Source organism: Thermobia domestica, chromosome 4 (genome assembly GCF_964235325.1).
Source record: "Thermobia domestica chromosome 4, izTheDome1.hap1.1, whole genome shotgun sequence".
Taxonomy (NCBI): domain Eukaryota; kingdom Metazoa; phylum Arthropoda; class Insecta; order Zygentoma; family Lepismatidae; genus Thermobia; species Thermobia domestica.
The window spans coordinates 128,047,409-128,069,136 of NC_137457.1; the positions used below are offsets into that span (position 1 = coordinate 128,047,409).

The 21,728-nt window shown below is 36.0% G+C and overlaps 1 protein-coding gene across 1 annotated transcript in view; it reads right to left on the minus strand.

The window, feature by feature from the left end:
- Positions 1–21,728, minus strand: part of LOC145683354 (hemolymph lipopolysaccharide-binding protein-like) — a 536,466-nt gene that overhangs the window by 415,961 nt on the left and 98,777 nt on the right. Inside the window, exon 2 of the mRNA XM_081754691.1 lies at positions 14,769–15,054. Coding sequence (XP_081610817.1) covers positions 14,769–15,036 — 268 coding nt within the window. The 5' untranslated portion in view covers positions 15,037–15,054. The remainder of the gene's footprint in view (positions 1–14,768; positions 15,055–21,728) is intronic.

Here is a 21,728-nt window from a genome sequence, read left to right on the forward strand (position 1 = left end):
AATCTCTACATTTCATTGTACCATTGTATCTCTACATTCCATTGTAATACATTGTTCTCAGAAAGTGGCAGACATTTTATCAATAATGGAAATTCAATTTCAAGAGCCGACAACAAGAATGGATATACAATGTATGTATTTGACCTTACTCCCGATTCTTCTGCTGCAGATTGTCACTACTGGAATTTACATCATGTAGTCGTACGATTGGAAGTTCATTTCCAAGAGAAATTAGCAGCACCTGCAAACTGAATTGTGTACGGGGAGTTCTCGTCACTCCTAGAGATCGACCACCAGCGCAACATAATCCTGGACTTTTAAATTACTAGGTACGTATTCGTTACGTATCATTTCCATTCACGATGTTGAATACATTGTAATTAGCTTGTGCTTTGAACGGCACTCCATTATTCAGAAATAATTTTACCTGGGTGTTTGCAAGCAATGAGTTGCCCTCACGGATTTCTCTTCCTCTGGCAATCATTGTGTATACAGATCCATCCACAAAATTTTGAAGCCATTCGATTGTAATTTATATTGATAATCGCGGTGTTGGAGAATATTTTGACACCTATGGTCTTCCACTTATGTATCACAACATGGTGCATTCTTAAAACTTCATTGTATGTCTTATATATCTGGTATGTCATAAATATAATAATATCCAAATGCAAAGTCTTGGTTCATCTGTATGTGGCTGTTATACTTATTTTTATTTGTGCTGTAAAGCCCAGGGAAAATCCCTGCGTGAAATTCAATATTTGTTCACTACAGTACCCTCGGTTAATGATCGTAGACTGCTGCAGTATACCTTCCAGGTGATTTTAACATATTTATCACTGAGAGTGTATTTTATATGTTTTGTTTTATCATCTATTTCTATACTAATCATATTTTTCCTCGTTCTTTTTACAGAATTCACAATAGGAAGCTTTGCAAACCGATGCTATGCTGCAAGACATGGAAACAAATAATTAGAATCAAGAAGAAGAGGAGGTCTAATTAAGAAACTCAGCTCAATATACAAACATTGTCAATACATTAGTGTACCTAGCAAGAAAAAGAAGAAATTAGGAAAAACGAATAAATACAATTTATACTTATCTATGGGTTTTAATTTTTAATTCTATCAATATGATTCATACAACGTTATGAGATTCCTTTAAAGAATTGTGACGAGAATTCTGGTCATGAATCTTGTTCAAAATTTCCACCTAACTCACAGAGAACACTGACCAGGGCGCCGTCGTCGTATCAAAGGTTCGCAACATCAAAGTCAAATCATCCATCACGTGACAGTACTAGCATTTGACACCCTTAGGGTCCTACCAAATTGAAAGGGGTTACCTTATAACTCTATATGATCTTATCAAAGAGGATAAATTGAGTCAATAACCGAATACATGGTTGTACTAAAAATTTGGCAATTTTGTACCCATGAAAGGAACGAGACGGACCACGATACATATACCATGATACATATTGAGGTCCTGTACTATGATACCGAATGCTTAAATTGGACAATTTCCAAAATTGAAGGGGTAGGTTAATGTACCCCTTCCAAATGTTTAAAGGGATCCATTGAGAGGGAATGATAGGGAATGGACCCCTATACATGACCATATAACCGTATGAGGTAATAGGACCTCATCAAAGGGAATAAATTGGCCTAAAACGAAACACGTGGTACCACGTATTGCTTACGTTTATATTTTGGCATTTTTTACCCCCAAAAGGAAACGAGGTGAACCACCCAAATTTATAGTGATATATATTAGAGGCCTATATTATGATACCAAATGTTTACAATGGGCAATTTCCTAAATTGAAGGGGTGGGCCAAGCTATCCCTCCAAAACTATTGAAGGGGTGAAACTTGTGTCTTAGGAAAGGGAATGTACCTCTGTACATGCCAATATAACTATATAAGGTAATAAGACCTCATCAGAGGGGATAAATTAGGTCAAGAAACCCCGAAAGTTAACATATTCACCAATTTTTTACCTATGAAAGCGAACAAGGTGGAATCCAATACTAATAGTGATACATACTATGGTTCTAGGCTAGCATACCAAATTTTTAGATTTGTTAATTTCCAAAACTTAAGAGACGTGTTTCTAGGTACCCGTGCCAAAATTTAGAGAGTAGTCCAAGGTGCTCCTGCCAAAATCTTGAGGGGGTAGTCCTAAGTACAACGATATATATATATATTCGCTGTAGAGCCTTGGTTCGCAACACAAATTAAATTAGATAAGAGCCACACTAAAATAAATACACTCACTTGCTTTAGGGATTTGCTTCCATTTATTTATATTCTCTATCTTATGTTCTCATGCCAACGACGTATGGACAACCTTATTATTAATTTTTAAACATTCGAATATCTATATTTTATAAAAATTCACATTACATTTCTTTTTCTTCTTCTGCATATATAAATCAGCAGGCTAGTATTAATATATAATGTACCATTGTACAAGCCTAATATTAATATACAAGGTACCATTGTACCGTTGTATAAGTACCCGTAGGTCATTGAAGCAGGGCCAGGGACCCAGCAGCCAAAACTAAGACCAGGTGTCCCCCTTACTAGTCCCAGTGAACAGAGATGGGCGCGAGGCCGAGTGAGTGCAAGTTGAGTTCAGAGAAGTGATCGTGAGCCTAAGTGAGCGGCGCCCATTTGAGACAAGTGAGCGCGAGTCCGAGTTAGTCCAGTGGAAAACGTCCATGTATGCTATACATCACCGCCTCTTTAAAGTGCGAACTCTGCAAGCAGGTAATAAACACGTGTTTATTTTGGGGGAGGTTTGAATTCAAAATGATGTCTTTAGAAAATTTGAACATCCTTTTTACTAATCAAATTAGAACCAAAAAATGACGTCTCAAATATGACCTAAATTGTATGTTTATTACCTGCTAGAATGGTACAAGCAATAGACGTGTAGAACATTACCAAAAGTGGACGTCTTATATAGGTGGTGGAAGCGCGAACGTTACCCTTATTTACATTAGAATTTGAGGAGTGCATGGTTGGAGTGCAGCCTTCCAGAAGAGTGCTTCTCTGACATTTGAATCGTGAATCTTTATTCAAGTGAAGATCAAGTTAGGAAGAGGTGTTAGATAAGTAGAGTAAGATGGATGTTTTTATGAAGTTTCTTGATGCAGAAAACAAAGTCTGTTGGAAATCCTTTTTGGTCCTGCTATATTATTAAAATTCATCACCTTCTGGGGTTTCTTGCCATGTTTTGTTATTTTCGTTTTCCAATTATCGGTACAGAATGAAATGATATAGCGACCCACATAGGAAACTTAATGTAAGGTTGTTGTTTATTTGTCTATTTTTGTTAATTTTTTATTTATATATAGACTTGCTCGTCTGACGTTTCATTTATTTATTTATTTATTTATTACTTATTTCATATAGAGGGTAGGGTAGAGATATTTTGTTGATGCGGATTGATTATAAAGATGTCCATATTTGTAAATATATACAAGAAAGGTAGTAATAATATTTAGAAAAAATAATTAAAATATGGTGTGTGCTTACTTGTGGTATATCATTCGTACTATTCAGGTTGCGTGTTTTGTTGTCCATAATTATTATACAGATCCATACATAAATTCATGAAATACACACTTCGTTCTCTCTACATTAACTTTTTGTACTTTCAGCAACAAGTTTTGTGGTGTACTTGCATTTCTTGGTTCACATTTACTTGAGGAGGTTTTGTAAAACCACCAACGAATCTGTGGTATGTGGCAACTAAAATCTCGAATGCTATCTAACTGAGTTTGGGGAATGGAAGTGCGGGTGTGTTCGTAAAAAGTAAGCGCGGCAGTGATGGCGGGTGTACGCGCAAATGAGGACTGTAGAAAACCACTGCTTTCGAGATGTGTTCCTTCTGTAATTTTAGAAATTTCCATTCATCATTATTTACTTTATTAACGAATACGTATATTCCAGGTTCGACGCTCATTAATAGGGTGTAGCGTTTTGCACTTTTGTTGGAAATTCGGTGACGGGTAGTGCGGAAAAGGTGCCATTAGTGGCACCCACTTTACAGAACATTTTTTATTTTTTGAAAAACTCCTCACCGTACCCCAACGGACTTAAAGTTTCTTAAGTGTTTGGTTAGGCACCACGCACAACCCTAATGACAGAAAAGCTACTTGTGGTCGTTTTCAGAGCTACTTGATGGCTATAATACAATTATTATATTAAAAGAAATTTCTAACAATGACAGTAAATAATGTTAACATCTTTATGAGTCAAAGTACAGTGATATTAGCTCAGTTGTTCGAATTAATATCAATATTTTTGTTTGGAATGCCACATTAACGATGATTATAGGCATAGCTCTTAATATAACACGATTTGCTTTTGGCAAATCTTCGCTTGTTATGCACACTGACAGCAAATACCATTTAGCGGCAGGCTACACAACTTCGTGGTTGATTATTTTGGCCACGCTTTTCGAGTGTCGTCGCAACGTACCGCTCCGTCCAGAAGATTCGCGCACCTACAGAATCTACACCGTCTTTTTTAGAATATTCTCGCTCGAAGTTCGGCGGTGGTACAAATATGGTGTACTTCGGAAAACCAAACAAACAGGCCCGTTTATTGCAGATTAAGCTTTAACGATTTTAGTTAGCTACTGTTTCTGTTAAGACTGAGGGTTTGTGTATTGTACTTAAAGTTACAGTTTTCTTAGTGTGACAGGATTCAGAGATATTTTGTTTACTTTGTTTTTTCAAGTTCGGAAGCAATGGAAAGCAAGGTGAAGAAAATGCCTCATAGCATAACTTCGCCGGAAAGTGTGAAAAGAGGCTTATTTGGCACTCCAAGTGAAAAAAGTGAAGCGCAGTTACCCACCTACTCTGACGTTATGCGACATTATCATTGATTTTGAAGTGGTTTAAGTCGTGACGAAAGTGCAACTAAATTATCAGTGACTGACAATTGTAAATTAGTTGGACAACGAGTTGTACATATTTGGCGTAAAGCAAGCATTCCTGTGGTTTCACAAAAGAAAGTTTCTGACATGCTGAAAACATTTTATAAGAAGTGTTGCTCCAAGGAAAAACATATCAGTCGACAAGGACAAGAAACAATGCTTCCTGCAGGTTTTGTTGCAGAAGCGGAGAAATCTCTTTTTGATATTGCGTCTTGCAAATGTAGAACCACTGAAGATTTGAACTACCAGAGGACACCAGAAATTCCGTGAATTCATGTTTCTTTTGGACCAGAGAACATCACGGAAAATCAGCATTGGTAATATTGACGTCCGAACAAGCAAATATCTGTCAAAGATAATCTTCCTCAAAATGAGCAGATTTAAGGGCAGACAACAAAGACAGACGCTAGAAGTTTTGAAGGAAGTACATCATCTAGTGACATTAGGCATAAGAACAGGTCAAATATACTGACGTCGTCTTGGTATTGCAGCTAAGCTGTTGAACCTTGCAGCACGTCAGGTTCTGACTTCGAGGCGTGACCAAGAAGGAAACATAGCATCTGTCTTGAAATATAGCGGAAACAGCGTTTAAAACTGGAGCTTCAGCAGACAAATTGCTTTGATAACTTCTGTCGTACTTCAGGACGCGAGACTCATAACGCCAGAGATCAAAAATCTTGTTGTTGACAGATCTAAGGTACGAAGGGGAAAAGATGCCACACCTATGCAAGGCACTGGCAAGGATACTGCCGACTCTATATGTGGAGCTTTTGGAGAAGAACCAGTACGAAGTGTCAAGTCTCGAGGCAGTCGGCAGCGATGGTAAAGCCACGGACACAGGATGAAATAACGGCGTGATAAGTCAGATACAAAGATCCCTAGGAAAGGAAATGAGCATCTCATTTGCCTTCTTCATACCAATGAGTTGCCATTTCGATACTTGGGTATCGAATTGGATGGTCTAACGACCGGACGCAACGCATTTCCGGCCCAATCAGTAAGAAATTAAAGGATTGTGAACGTTCAAAGATCGTCGTCTCCTTTACACCCATTCTCGTTGAAATCGAAAACCAGATGATTTAAGCAGCGACCAGAATTAGCTCTTTGAATATTTTAAGACTGTTGCTACAGGTATGTGTACTACCGATCTAGCAAACAGAAAACCAGGACCGTTATCACATTCACGATGGCTTACATTGGCCTGTGGGATACTTTGGCACTACATCTGTACTGATAAACCTTGTTCAATGTTATGTCCATTTTGCCAGTACATTTTTAAAATATACGTTCCCGTCTGATTTTCAATACAGCGAAGTCCTAAGTGCCAAATGGGAGCCATGCATCTGTTTATCATAGTTAAGCTATCACGTTTTCTGCCAGAAAATCTGCAACACATAGCTCATTCTGTTCTACAAATGAACGGATACTGCGATCATCATGAAAACCTTGTGATAGTGATGAAAGCAGATGAAAATCCACATATTCGAATGTTAGGTTGGAGAAGGCTAAAAAAGTGCCGCAGCTAGAAGACCCCAAGATCAAGCCGCCCACGGGACTTCGTTGTTCCGAAATTAAAAATTACAGCTGAACATTACTACGAAATGATTAATTGGACTAAATGTGTAACAGAGCCGCCAATCACACGAAACACAACGGACCAGTAACTTGAAGAAAACATCCGAACTTCAGCTACTCTATCAATAATATTCCCTTGTCATAGTAAGACTGTGGAACGCACAGTGAAGCTGGTGTCCAAGGCAGCGTCGAAAGAGTGCGGCCAGAACGCAAGAGGAATGCCCAGCTTTGAGACCAAGAACAACTACGTGACCTATCGTCAAATGTCAACGCATGCCTACTGGGTGGGCGGTCGGGCAGAACTTGATTTGCAGGCACCTCCCAAAGGTGAACTCTTAGTTATTTTGCGTACAGAGCATAATAAGCGAAGATTTGCACAAAGAAAATCGTGTTAAATCAAGGGCTATATCTATAATCATCGTTAACGGACTTTCCAAATTAAATCTGGACATTAATTCCAACAAATGAGCTAATATGGCTATACTTTCACTCATAAACTTTTGACATTTATTTACTGGCATTGCTACAGGTTTCTTTTAATAAAATAATTGTATTATATCCATAAAGTAACTTTAAAATGTCCACAAGCAGCGTTTCTGTCATTGGTGTTGTGCGTGTTGCCTAACCAAACACTAAAAAACTTTAAATACCCTGGAGCAGGGTAAGCGGTTGTCCAAAAAAAAATAGAAAAAAAACAATCAGTAAGGTCGGTGCCACTAATGGTACCTTTTCCGCACTAGCCGTCATTGAATTTCCAACAAAAGTGGAAACGCTCTACCCTATTCATTAATGTATTTTCAGGTACATACGTTTCTCTCAAGTAAGAACGCACTATATTTTTACTATTTACCTGCTTTACTATTAAATTGTTATTATAAATTTACTTTGTAAACTTTATAAGTTAGTCGGTGCGTATAGCAAAACTGCACCGCAGATTGATTTTAAACTAGGTACACAACAGAAAATTATTAATATTAGTTCGCAAACACTGTATATATGTCTGCTCATTGTACGTTTTACAGAAGCCAAAAATAAACCTTGAAAGGAGTCAGAAAGACTGTGAATATAAACTGTTATAATTCTATAATAATTGATATTTCCAATTTTATAAACAAGAATATACAGATTGTGATCAGAAAAATGGAAACACCTGAATGAAATTGCAACTTATTAGATTAATATGGTGTCGGGCCACCTTTCGCCTTCAGAACAGTCTTGATGCGACGTGGGATGGAGGCATAGGTCGTGAATGGTAGCAAGTGAAATTTTACACCATTTCTCGTGCAGTGCATCGGCCAGTTCTGTCAGAGAGGATGGAGGTGGAAATCGTCACCGGAGTCTTGTTTCCAAGACGGACCACAAATGTTCAACTATGTTGAGATCTGGGGATTGGGCGTGCCAAGGAGGTGTTGAACTTTATCCCGATGTTCCTCAAACCACGCTGCAACAACGCCAGCTGTGTGAATGGGTGCATTATCATCCTCGAAGATGGCGTCATTGTCCGGGAACAACATCCGGACCATAGGATGCAAGTGGTCTCCTAAAATTACGACATAATCGTTGGCAGCGATTCGTCCGCTATGTGTGAGCACAGAACCCAATGAAAGCCATGATATGGCGGCCCACAGCATCACCGAGCCGCCGCCATGTTTCACAGTTGGGCGGAGACACTGCAGATCATAAGCTTCTTTGGATGTTCTCCACTCATAAACACGGCCCGTGGTTGGGAATAGGGTGAAGGATGACTCATCCGACCATATCACACGTTTCTAGTCCTCATCGGCCCAAGTTGCATGGTCGCGGCACCATTTGCGGCGTGCGAAAGCGTTATGGTCCCTGATGAGCAGTTTGGCCCGTGGAACACGACCATGTAAGTTCATGTCAAGTAATTCGCGGCGGACTGTGATTGTCGAAACAGGGTGGGGAGGTGCTGATTGATTCCTCCGTCACTTGCTCCGCAGTGGCACGACGGTTCTGCGTGACAATGCGCTTTTATACCCGGCGTGACTTGTCACTAATGATTTTCTTCCGCCCGCTGTCCCGCTACTCCGATGTATTCTTCCCGTGTGTTGTGTAGGCCTGCATCACCTTCGACACTGTCCCGCGCGACACTTTTAAAACAGTAGCCACTGCCGTCACAATCACTCCACATAACCGCGCACCAACAATTTGCCCTCTTTGAAAATCTGAGACGTCTCGCATTTTACACCACCTCCGTCTGCTGCAGCCACTGGACTCTGCTATTCCACTGCGCCTGACGTAGTATGACCTAACAAACCATCACCAGCGGTCCGGCGCTGCTGGCGCCACGACACCACTGCCAACCCATACATCTGACGTGTTGCCAACTACAGGTGTTTCCATTTTCCTGATCACCATCTCTAATTGATTTGATATATAAAACTCATTGGTATATATATATATAAATAAATAAATAAATATATATATATATATATATATATATATATATATATATATATATATATATATATATATATATATATATATATATATATATACTGGTGTAATAATGGATAGCTATAAAACTTACGGAAGAAATGCAGTGCACTCTTTTCTATTTACACTATAGGTGCGTTTCACGTTCGAGAACTTTTTTTTCTTTTTTAATTAGGTTCAAAGTTTTCGTTTTTCGTTTCAATGTATGGTTTTAAATTCATATTTTTGGCATTGGAACTGAAGAATCCTCTCAGATTTTTATGACATTGGAGACAGCGAGAAGCAAAGAAGTATAAGTGAAATTTGCACGAAAGTATTATGTAACTTAAATGGATTCTCCACCGCAAACTTTACAAACTATATAACGAAGTTCGTCTTGTTGTACCTATTAGTAGATCCACTAGTGGACTGCAAAAAACTCCACTCTCCTGTTTTGTTTAGCTGTGGAGAATGTTTGCGACATACATATGTTATTGCAAATATCACTTACATCCAGCAAATCACGTCTTGCCGCGTCATTGTCCTGCTTGGGTCCTGGGGAACTTTTGTACTCCATCAAAGTAAGAAAGCAAGTAACCATCTTCAAATTTTTATACTCGTAGAAGGGAACGATAACATTTAAGGTGAGATCCTCGTTAAGGTGAGTCATACAGAGGAACATCTGTACTCCATCATATATCAATATAAGGCACCAAATTCCTAACCAAAGAGGATAACAATCTTGGCAGACAAATGGAACAAAATAGACATTTTCAGAAATGCTGGTTATAAAACAGTGACGGAATCAACTAAAGGGAACAGTTGATTCCGCTATTCTCATGACATCATGACGTATATAGCGTGACCTAGAGACGTGTTTAAATTTTGTTTCCCGTTGGGGTGGGGCCTAGGATCACATGACCTCTATCAGCCAATCAGAATTGAGAAAATGTTGCTAACCAGGCTACATATACGTGATCGAGTACTACTGGAGGTAAGGTAAAATACCTAGTCTCATACTTCCTTACATAAAAGTAGCAGTGACATATTCTAATACCAATGCAAGCGTCTATTTACACTTGTCTCCTTTAGGAATCGAATACATTCGCGACTGGAGTTTATATTTCTTCTAAAATTCTTCAACTACTAGGAGCGAATCAATACCTAATTTCTTTCTCTCTCTCTCCCTCTGTCTGACAGATCTCAAGGAACAGTTCAGTTGCACTTTCTTTTAAACAGAACGAAACTAAAATATAAACATCATAATCTTACCATTCTAACCTGGGCTTCCCTATCTTACGGCCGAAGTTATCTTAACTCCGACAAGGAAAATTGAAATTGCAACGGACCCGAGTATCGGAGTACAACTCAGTACAAAAAGTATGGGGAAACATATTGGAACACAATGTCACTCACCTTTGCATTGCAATATTAGCCTCCTCTACTAGCACAGTGAAGTACGAAATTACAGCTCGCTCTTACATACGTTCCCGACATGCATAAAAAGAAGTAATAAATCTTTTCTTCAAAGTAAAAATAAAGCTCAATGCCAGCCAACAAGGAAAAAGAGTAAGAATAGTGGACAAAAGAACGGCATTCCATTCTCAGCCTCGCCACGGGCTCTATATAGGAGTTAGAGCAAGTTAGGAAATGAGTAACTAAAGCATATATCTAACTAAAAGAATATAAATTTCTAAAGGGCATTGCCCTAAATATCTAAAGGGCAATTAATCTTTAATTATATATATATCTACACACACACATACACAGCCATGCATATATATATATATATATTGCTAGATGGTCTGATAGATAGATAGATAGATAGATGTAAATTTACAGAATAATATAATTCATAATCTAAATAAAAAAAACATAACTTAACACGGTTATAAATATTAATTTTCCAGCATGATTAAGTGAGCACCAATATATGAATAAATAACTACCAGGTCAGGATTTTTTCAGGTTTATAAAACGAGACATCAACTACACAATAATATTTAATATTGAAACTAACATTTCTATATCTATCTATACACACATACTTTGCAAGGTTAAAAATGACGTATTGCAAAGTGTAGATCCAAAACACGATTGTGCACAAATTCGTGCCATTAAATTGAGTTTACCCAACAATCACTAAAATTTTCTAATTTTTAATATTATAAAAACACATTTAGCCAACTATATTAACGACCTTAAATTCTAACAATTTTCACGGTTTCCATTCATATGTGAATTATGTTGAAAATAAGAAGAAAATTATAGAAAAGTAATTATCTTTAGTACTACAATATTATATTTGCTATAAAGAATGTTTATAATAATATGCTTGGATTTTTATAAGGAATATTCTTATGGGAAACTTAATAGCACCTCCTTGTAATTTTACACATTTTTAAGGATTTCTGCCTAAGGATTTAAGTTTCTACCTAAATATGTACAAATACACAACGATATATACACCAAATTAAAGGACATTTTATGTAGGATTGAAATCTACTCACAGAAGATACGTATCTTTATAACAATTGATATTCAACAAAATGTGTGGGAAAGGAAACACAAATCCTTCATGCTAAATATACATTTAATGTATGACTCCTTGTTGTTTTCAGTGACGTCCGCGCTCAATAATCCACGTTCCAAGCGTGCAATACTGTTTCTACTTCCTTACTTCTTGTATAATAGCCTTGGATTACGTATTGTGTTGGTCTAGTAGTGTTACGTTTACTGACCAATTTGTAAGTGAAAGTTTTGCCCATAAATATGTATTTATCGTTTTTAAATTTTGATATCAGACATAGGCATGGTTATAACCTGTGACATTGCACCACAAAAAGCCACCAGAGTTAAAACATTAATTGAGTGTTCCAAAACTAATGGTGAAATAGTCCGTATTATGCAACTACAGAAAAGTACTATGGGAGGGCAGCTGGCCAGGATTGCATAACAACTGGAAGGATTGGCAAATGTATTCGAAAAACGAAATCCTCGCCTATACTGAAGAGTACACTGTGACAGTTGCATCTTGCAAACAGGTTTGAGTTATCAGGAAATCTTGCTAGAAGTTGGAGGTAAACATCGGTGTCGAAGTTTGTCCGTGAACAGTGAGAAACAGGTTAAAACAATGGTTTTGTGTTCATATAGAGCTATCAGGAAGTCATATATTACACCGGAAAAAACGTTAAAGGCCCATAGAGTGGACCAAAACTTACGAGAGCTGGACTAGTGACCAGCTGCGCAAAGTTCTCTTAAGTTATGAGACGAAAATAACCACTTTGGCAAAAATTCTCGCGCTAGCGTTTATCGCATGACTAGTGACGCACTTAATTCTGCGTGAACTGTAAAAAGTTCCAGGTACTCTACCAAAGTGATTTTTTTCTTTCAGAGGAATCGGTAAAGTTCACATTTGGTGTTGTTAATGCACAATCTTATAAACATATAGCTAAAACGATTTATTCAAAGATGGTTCCTTTATTTTTCAAGAAAATCCTGCCCCCTGTCATCGTGCCAGAGTTATCAAAGACTATATGCTGTCCATCCATCATGCTACCTAACATCCTTGGCCTGGTAATTTGTCCGACTTAAACCCAATTGGAAATATATGAAGTGTTTGAGGGACAAGGTTCGTGCAAGACTTTCTACAACGAGGGCTGAGTAAATTCAAGCATTAAAGGACGTCTTATAACACTGAGTTTCACTAGATACACTACAAACCTTACAAGTAAATCTTACGTCTGGATGAATCGAGTTGCTGACTGAGACACATATGAGAAAGTAGTACTAAATGTGGTCAGTATTTCAGTGAAGTTGTAGGTGCGAAGCTCCAGGGGTTTAGGAGATACAGCTACCAGAACATCATATGGAAGTACAGAATAGTCTTCATACAGTTGGAGGTAAAAGCTCTGTAAGGCCTCTTGTAACGACAAAAGGTGAATAACAAATACATGGGTACATATTAGGACTAGGGGGAAGTCATATAGTAAGGATATACCTGACGGCGGCCATCTTGAAATCTGCCATTTTGAATTAAGGTTAAGTTTTTAAAATAGGAATAGGGTCATGTGATACATGATTTAAGGCGCAAATGTAATCAGAAGAACAATGGTGACGTTAATTTTGATTTACGTGCAATTGATAAAAAAGTTACAGGGAAATTAAATATTGTTGCAGCATATGTATTAGTCGTTACCCCACCTTGTAAATTTTGTGTTAATGATAAATAAAAAGCAGGTGGATAAATATTAGGTCTATGGTAAGAGATGCCTTGATGGCGGCCATGTTCAAATCCGCCATTTTGAATCAGACAAAAGTTTTAAACAAAACACATAACAGTGACACCTTATTAATAGCAAATTTTACCATAAATCCAACGGTATAACCATTTTTGCTTTATCATTAACCAGCATTTGTTACGCCACCATTGTATTTTTGATTAACTTCTAGCCCAAGTCATCTATTGCATTACTCTATTCCCACTTAATTTTGTGCTGGTTAATGATAAACCCCTGAATCTCCTAAACCCCTGGATCTTCGCACCTACAACTTCACTGAAATGCTGACCACATTTAGTACTACTTTCTCATATGTGTCTCAGTCAGCAACTCCATTCACCCAAACGTAAGGTTTACTTGTTAGTAAACTCCATACCACAACGATGAAAAGATGTTACCACTAAGCGTGGACATCCAATCAAGTATTAGCAAGAGCTAAAATCAGTTGATTACGCTTCAGTCAACTTCACTTACTTTCACTTCAATTAACAATTAACATCATAGTTTGTTGAATATGATCAGTTGTTGTAAAGATACTTAGGTTCTGTGAGTAGATTTGCATATAAAAGTTACTTGAATTTGGTGTATATATCATTGTATGTTTGTGCATATTTAGGTAGAAACTTCTTTAAAATCTTAATAAATGCGCAAAGTTCCAAAGTGTTGCTATTAATGTTTCCATGATTGTAATTTGAAAAATTATGAAAGGGTATTTACTTGAAGTTGTAAAAAATTATATTCGCTATAGAAATCCTAAATGATTCTAATAGTATGCTCGGATGATTTACAATGAATGTTCTCCTATAATATTTTTTTCTCTCAGAACGCTTAATATTCACACAGTAGTACAATATGTTTTATAGTTTAGAAATATATACAGCACTAAATTTAATCTTCTGATATTAGTAAGATAATAAGATATTAATAAAAAATATATACACAATTACAATATTTCAATGGTCTCAACATTCTATTTAAATTACCGTAACATTAGCATCATTGTTTGAATCGCTTTAGTTCATGTTACTAAATATATTGTTTATTTGGGGACCTTTACTTTAAAGAAAACTGAAGTAATGAAGTAAAAGAAAAGATGTAGTATGAAAGTTGACATGCTTATATTAATATATTGATCATATATATATATATATATATATATATATATATATATATATATATATATGTGTATATATATATATATATATATATATATATATATATATATATATATAAATCATATATTAATATATTAATCACATATTTATGAAAAATATGAATTTCTGTTTATTTCAATATGGCCATCCACGCCCAAGGAAATATTTATATGACCATACTGTATAACGACCAGAAATATATAAGGTTCTACCAGGTATAACTACGTCATATAATTTGAAAAAGCACAGTGTTTTACTTTAAAAATCGAAGTAGAATTCTTTAAATAGATATGAGGACCACATGAGTCCGCAAGATATCTATGAAACTAGAATGACGTACGTGCTCAATCTAATGTATGCTATTCTTACCGATTAATGTAGCTGAAACTCGGACTGTATTGATGTTTTTATCCACGCGTATAATATCCTTATTCACTTCCCAATTGTATGTCGTTTTGCCCTTAAATTTGGTTACAACCTTCATGTACCATTCGTATTTACAATAGTTACGACTATATTTCGTGACCTCCAAATCTTTGATAGGAGTGATTTCTTGGTAAGGAATAATCTCAGATGAACCAACATAGCACACAAAAGCGACAGTTATACTTATGATATATCGCCATATTGCTTTCATGATGTGTTTAATGGCCTCCTGAAATTGAATAAAATAAGTAATTTTGATTTAAAATTTACACCATTTAATGACAGAAAATAAGTTAATAATTTCAGGTTAATGAAGAAGAGTAATTCTCATTAATTAAAGTGTATATTAATATAAGCCTGATAATCCATTTCCTGATTAATCTCCAAAAATAAAATAGATTTAATTTTGTCTTAAGACATATCGGAAATGTATTACATTTTTAAATTGAGTGTAACAGATTGACGCAGAAAATATATTGTATATGCCTTAATTTTCTAAAAGTTTTCAACAGCAACAACAAATATTTATGTATCTCGGTGAACCAGAAAGGAAGTTGTCAGCTGCTATAATAAGAATAGTAGCACTATCAACTTTTAATTTAAGTTGCAAGACGTCTTCTAGCATGGCATTTCATTATAAACATAACAAGTAACATGATCATTGGAATGGCAACTTGGTTTCAAAGGGATAGAATATTATATTATGAACACTGTATTAGAATATTAAGAATACTATATTTGTTGCATACAATCTAAGTGGTGATAAATTTCAAAAGAAAATGATCAAAAGAAATCTAATAGATTTAACAACGTAGCTTTCATTTTTGTCTTTGTATCACGACCTTGAAACTGGCGGAATATTACATGAGTTATATTAGCTTTCCGTACGCAAATTACCGTTTCTATAAGTGTCGTGCCACGGAAGCTATGTCTTATTGTGAGATATTTATATTGGTAAGTGAAGTTTGTGACGAAATATACATAATAGGCATAATAGACATAACAGCAAACAAAAATATCATTATCGGGAGAACACTAACATGAACAAGTAATTTACATGGTTTTTAAGTAACAGAAAACCTTCCTAAGTTTGACATCGGTAGCAACCTGTTTAGTTTCATAGAATAGGTCGTGTGGCCACCCTAAGCCGACATGATATAAAAGTATGTGAAGAATCCAAATGGAAGAGGGGGTGTCTATTTTAACAACTTTTTCAGGAAACGATTTTTAAAGTTCAAAACATTTTGTTTCCTGCGCTACTCGTGGATAATGATTCAAATTTGGTATACAACGTCGTTGGTAAATTAGAAACTAGCTTGGAAAATCTTATCCTCGTATATTATTGCAAGTAAAAGAATACGAAGAAACGGACTTGAGGTTGCCTTGTACTGGAAAGAAAGAGGCGATTGGAAGTCAAATCAATAGAAATGAGTTGATTGTTTTTTTTATATTATAAATAATATTATTAAAAGTAGATTTTTTCTTCCTTTCTCGTTTTTATTCTCCTTTACTCCGCTCTGCTAAATACTTGTTTGGGAGTTGCATCTGGCCTGATAAGTCATTCAAAGCCATTTTTCTTCCGATATAGGCCACTACACTTTAAAAAGGAGGAAATGGTGTTGATCATAACATCCTATTCAAACTGTTTTAAAGCGTTTATATCCGGTACCTTTTTATTCAACGAAAATTTTGGAAATGTACTTTTAACCTCAAATCAGTAATTAGTATTTGAGACTAGGGCAAAGATAACAAACGTGTATAAAGATTCATTGAATTTGTTGAGCTGATAAATCAACTTCGTATAAACGACTATCTTTCATTCCTTACTAGAAGGTACAGTTGCTTAGAAATGGTGGACGACATCAGAAAACTAAAACATAAGATTTTGGGGAAGGAGTGATATGTTTTCAACTCATTTATTATATAATAGTTCGTGGAATATAATTGTATTGCACCTAGGTACCTAAGAGAACAAGATTGTATGAAAATCTAAATTTTGTCGGAAAACGGACAGCTTCACTTTTTCCACTATAAGTGATGGCGATACACCATTCTCCCATTTTACAAGTTCTTTAAGCAGTTATAGCAATCTAACCGTAAACGTTTTTCCTCTTTTTGATACATTGAATGAAACTACTCAGCGTACTCTAAAATATGGCATGAAAATCTAAATTTTGTCCAAATGTGGGCATCCATCTTTTCCCTCCTTAACTCCTCATATCTGTTATTTTCTAGTTTTTGTTATAAAACCTAATGGGATTCAGTATATTTCCAAGTCTTATGTTATTTAATTAAAAATAATTCTGAAAAATGCAGAAAGCATAGCATAGTACTCACATTCGAAATGGAATTACAAAATATATCTTAAGTGTAGCAATAGCATTTTGATCATTATCTCCATGACAATTAATGCAAAAGACGTGTCCAGCTTATCGGTAGTGAGAATAGAGCTTATTAAAATGGAATCGTGTATGTCGTCGAATAGGGATACATGGAAGATTGAGGGTGCGCAATATTATTAATACAGCATTAGTGTTTCCTACTCGGTTTAATTTATATAGTGTTTCAAAAAGACCTAATCTGCTTATTATGTCATTGAAAGTACCAGATGCATGGTGTACAGAATTACATGTACAAGGTGTTCAATCTCCAGGGCAATGTGTCAATTTGCTTGATATCAGTATTATTGTTGTTTGCATACTGCGACTGATAATTCAATTTCTAAAAGATCATGCTTATTGATTATTTCGAATTTATACGAAAGAGTAAATTGGATTTATTATTTCGATGCAGTTTCTTGTATTTGGTATAATATCAATTAATACGCCACCATGTTGAAATGAATACTTGAGAAAGGTTGGAAATAACAGGTTTTCGATATCATTATTGAAATTTGAAACAGACTGATATAAACCGATAAAAAATTGTACACTATACTTTGAAATATCGTATTGATCTAATTTTTACTAAATTTACGTACAAAATCAAATATCATTTCGTAAACCATGCAACTAGGAGTAGCAGCGTTCTGTATTAAGCCTCAAGCTTTATGTATTAAGCTGGTATAGTGTATGAAGTTTATAAATATGAATGGAAAATAGCGTGATGTTAAGGACAGTAAACTTTCATTCTCAAAAGAAAAAATCGTGGAAATAAAAAAAATTATACCTTTTTCTGGTGAACACAGAACGAAGTGAAAGAACATTGAACGTTTACTGCAATGAGTAATAGGCTGTATGAGGAGAGAAATATAGGGATTATGAAAAACAAGACAAAACAGTTAAAAAGTGCATTGTGAAGGGAAGAAAAAAATTGCTGGGGAGATCATTCAAAATGTGCTCCCGGATTTAGGAAGATGAAAATTTAATAAGACATTTAGTCTAGTTTCAATACTAATAGCGAATTAAGTAATAAATATTTTGTGGGAATTGAATATATTTCTCAGTTAAAGAGAAGCAGAATACACAATTATATATTTATTGAATGCAATTCGTATGAAACTTGAATGAATGCGAAATCACTTGTGGAAAACTTCAGAGCCTCAACATCTATACACCATTTTGATTAAAATAATTTTTAATTTTAACATTAATTACGACTTATTGTTGTTTATTATAACTTGATAATATTCATGTAAATGAAATCTCTGACCGGAAGCTGGTCTCATTGTCAGAATACTTTTTTTATTTGTTCTCTAAGTAGAACTATCAAACTTACACTAAAATAAAACTTTCATGACTACTTCTGACCGCAACTTAATGTGTAAATTACATACTGAACAAAGTCCTTGAGAATGCTCAACTGAATAAGTACGAACATCGTGAATCCGACACATCTCACTTTTGAGTGTAATTAAAAAATATATATAAATAACAACCATCTAGCACACATGATTTTAGCTCACTACCATCGCAGGAGAATATATATGAATAACAATTTTAAGGTGATTGTTTAATCTACAACATGATATATATTTGATACGGTATATATTAACGCTTCAAAACTGAGTACTACACTATATTAGAAATTTATCTTCAAGGTTAAGAAAGTACGATTCTAAGCTAAGACAACAATGAGTGAGTACGTATTAAGCACTATTCTGAACAAGGTAATGAATATAACCCAGGAAGCATCCCTCCGGTAAACAGTCATAGAACAGATATTATCCAGAGAAAGGAACTTGAGCCAAGAAATCAAAAGTAAAACAGCTCTGATATACCATTACGGTAAAACAAAATTACGATATGGATATCGGAGGTAAATCATTCTCTTAACTGACAAACTCCATGTAAAACAATCCTGGGCCAATATATCCCTGCAAAACAGTACTAGTGTAAATATACTGGCATTAAAACGATCCTAGGTCTAAAATAACCCTAGGATTACGCTTTACCTTATGTCCCCTGAGGTCTGTTCGGACACCTGGCTTTCTTATGTTAATACAGTGTTTTCTCTGTTATTTTCCTATTCTTGTCCATTATTCAGGACATCTCCTTTTAAAATGTTTACAATTCATTTGTAAAAATTTACTTGTGGTACGATTTTGTATTTAGGAATGATAAGAGTGTTTAAGAAACAAAACGTATTTAACACACCTGGAATCTGTGCGGGCCGCACGGTTTTACATGTCGTATGGCGCAGAATGCAAATATATGGAGAAATATACGTTTGCCCAGAAGAAACACATGAACGAGGAAACACAAAAGACTTGCTGGAGTGACTTATAAAACCATGCTTAAACAATACAATGAATATAACCATAAACAAGCACCGAACTTGCATAAAAGTTACTTTTGCATAGAAAAAAAACTTCTTGGTGCAATGGTAAAGTACAAAACGAACTTCTCTAGGTAAATTGTAGGAATCAGCGAGCTATCAGAAAATACTTCACTTGTATGGTTTAATGGAGAGTTGACCCATGCGAGCTATGTCCCAAAGAAGGATAGCTCGTTCCTGCTATTATCTTCCATGCACTATAAAAGAAAAACAAACCAAAGGAATGCATCCGGAAAGAACAAACAGAATATCATTTTAACGTGCAATGAAACTATCCCGGGTTTGAGTATACTCGATCATCTCTGAATATATTGTACATGAAAAACAAAGTGAGGCGAAGTCATTGAATGTGAATGAATCAAGGCAACGTAATTGATTGTGTGTGAATTGTTTCGATGGTGATTTTGAAGTCGAAATTCCCAAAATACGGTGCTACCAGACCTCAAAGCAGAAAAATATTTCTCAACAACCTTGGACGTCAATTATTGGAAAAGGAGATCCCGAGGTATTGTAACCGTCCTGAGTTCAAGTCACTGTTCGGGCGTCCATTTATTTGTAACCAAGCTCAAGTTCGTGGTCCATGTTCGGGCTGTCAATTTATTTGTAACCAACAGGAGTGCGGGATCACTGTTCAAGCGGAATTTATTTGTAACCGTCCTGAGTTCAAGTCACTGTTCGGGCGTCCATTTATTTGTAACCAAGCTCAAGTTCGTGGTCCATGTTCGGGCTGTCAATTTATTTATAACCAACAGGAGTGCGTTATCACTGTTCGGGCGGAATTTATTTGTAACCGCCTGGATAATTTGGTCGCTGTCCGTGGCTCGTGGTACTACCAATAAGTATCTTCCTGATACTTTAACTTACCTGGACAGGACGATGAAAGACCTCTCCAAGAAGGGGTTACAAACTGTTCCCAAATCGCTCGTCGGTCTCAATAATATGAGCATTAGGCGCCGAGAGATTCGGGTGTCTCGTCTCGAAAACCTCACGGACGATCAGACGGTCATCCAGACCATAACGCACACAAACATCACTCATATAAACAACGAAAACACACTGGATTAATTGACACTATACTTATTTATTAGAACACTATTTTAAAAAAAATAACGAAGAGAAATGAACACAACACTGGACACTAATAAATTTTGCCGCTGAAATTACGTTTTGCCCTTTTCGGGAAATAGAGCCCTTTCTATATATATGATTATAATTCAGGTATCACTATAAATACTTTGCTCACACCATTAACACACTTGGGTGATTCGCACTGGGGAAAAGTTGTCTGGATCGTCCCACGATGAATCCAGTTGTTACGCTGAACAGTCCTGCAGCGTAAAAGTGAATCTTTAGCAAACACACAAAAGAAGATCTCCACAATGGAATACAGATATTGGAGGGCGCGTATATAACTTTTTAAACGCACAAGGTCAGCGGACCTGGGATTTCACTAATTGGGGCTAGCCGTAAGAAATCGTCCTTCACCGACTAAATAGCTTGTGCCCCTTGACAAAACTTCACCAACGCAACGTGCGTGGTGGTTGTGTACAACACCGGAGTCGAACTCCCTGAGCATCCCAGCTCAAGCTACGGGTTGCAATGATCAACGGAAAAGTGTTGGCAGTTCATTTCAAAATTCACTCAGTTACTCACCTGTATGCACATACAAACAGAATATAGAAAACAATTTATGTTAATTTTAGTCAACTGCCTATAATGCACTAGACACGGCGATAACACTGGCGTGAGAAAGTACAGATAACGAACTACGAAAATTGTGAGGCTGGTGCCACTTTGGCTACTGGGACATCTGGTCAGCCCGTATTTCTCTAATCTATTGTAATGTTTCCATAAGCGATTAAAAAAAACACTTAATTCAGTTCCAAATAACTGCAGAATATATACTGTGCATATAATGAGTCAGGGAGAAACACTGAAATGGTTAGTCACTAACTGAAATGTTCTCACTAAAAGCAACGTTTTAAATATATATATGAAAAAACGATGAAAGACTTCTTTGTCCAATTGTGTGGGAAAGAAGCAATTCCCACCAAAGAAAGAACTTATGTGCGTTGCAGAATAAAGTATAAATCGAAAATAATAATCACCGTCTTTACGAAATATACA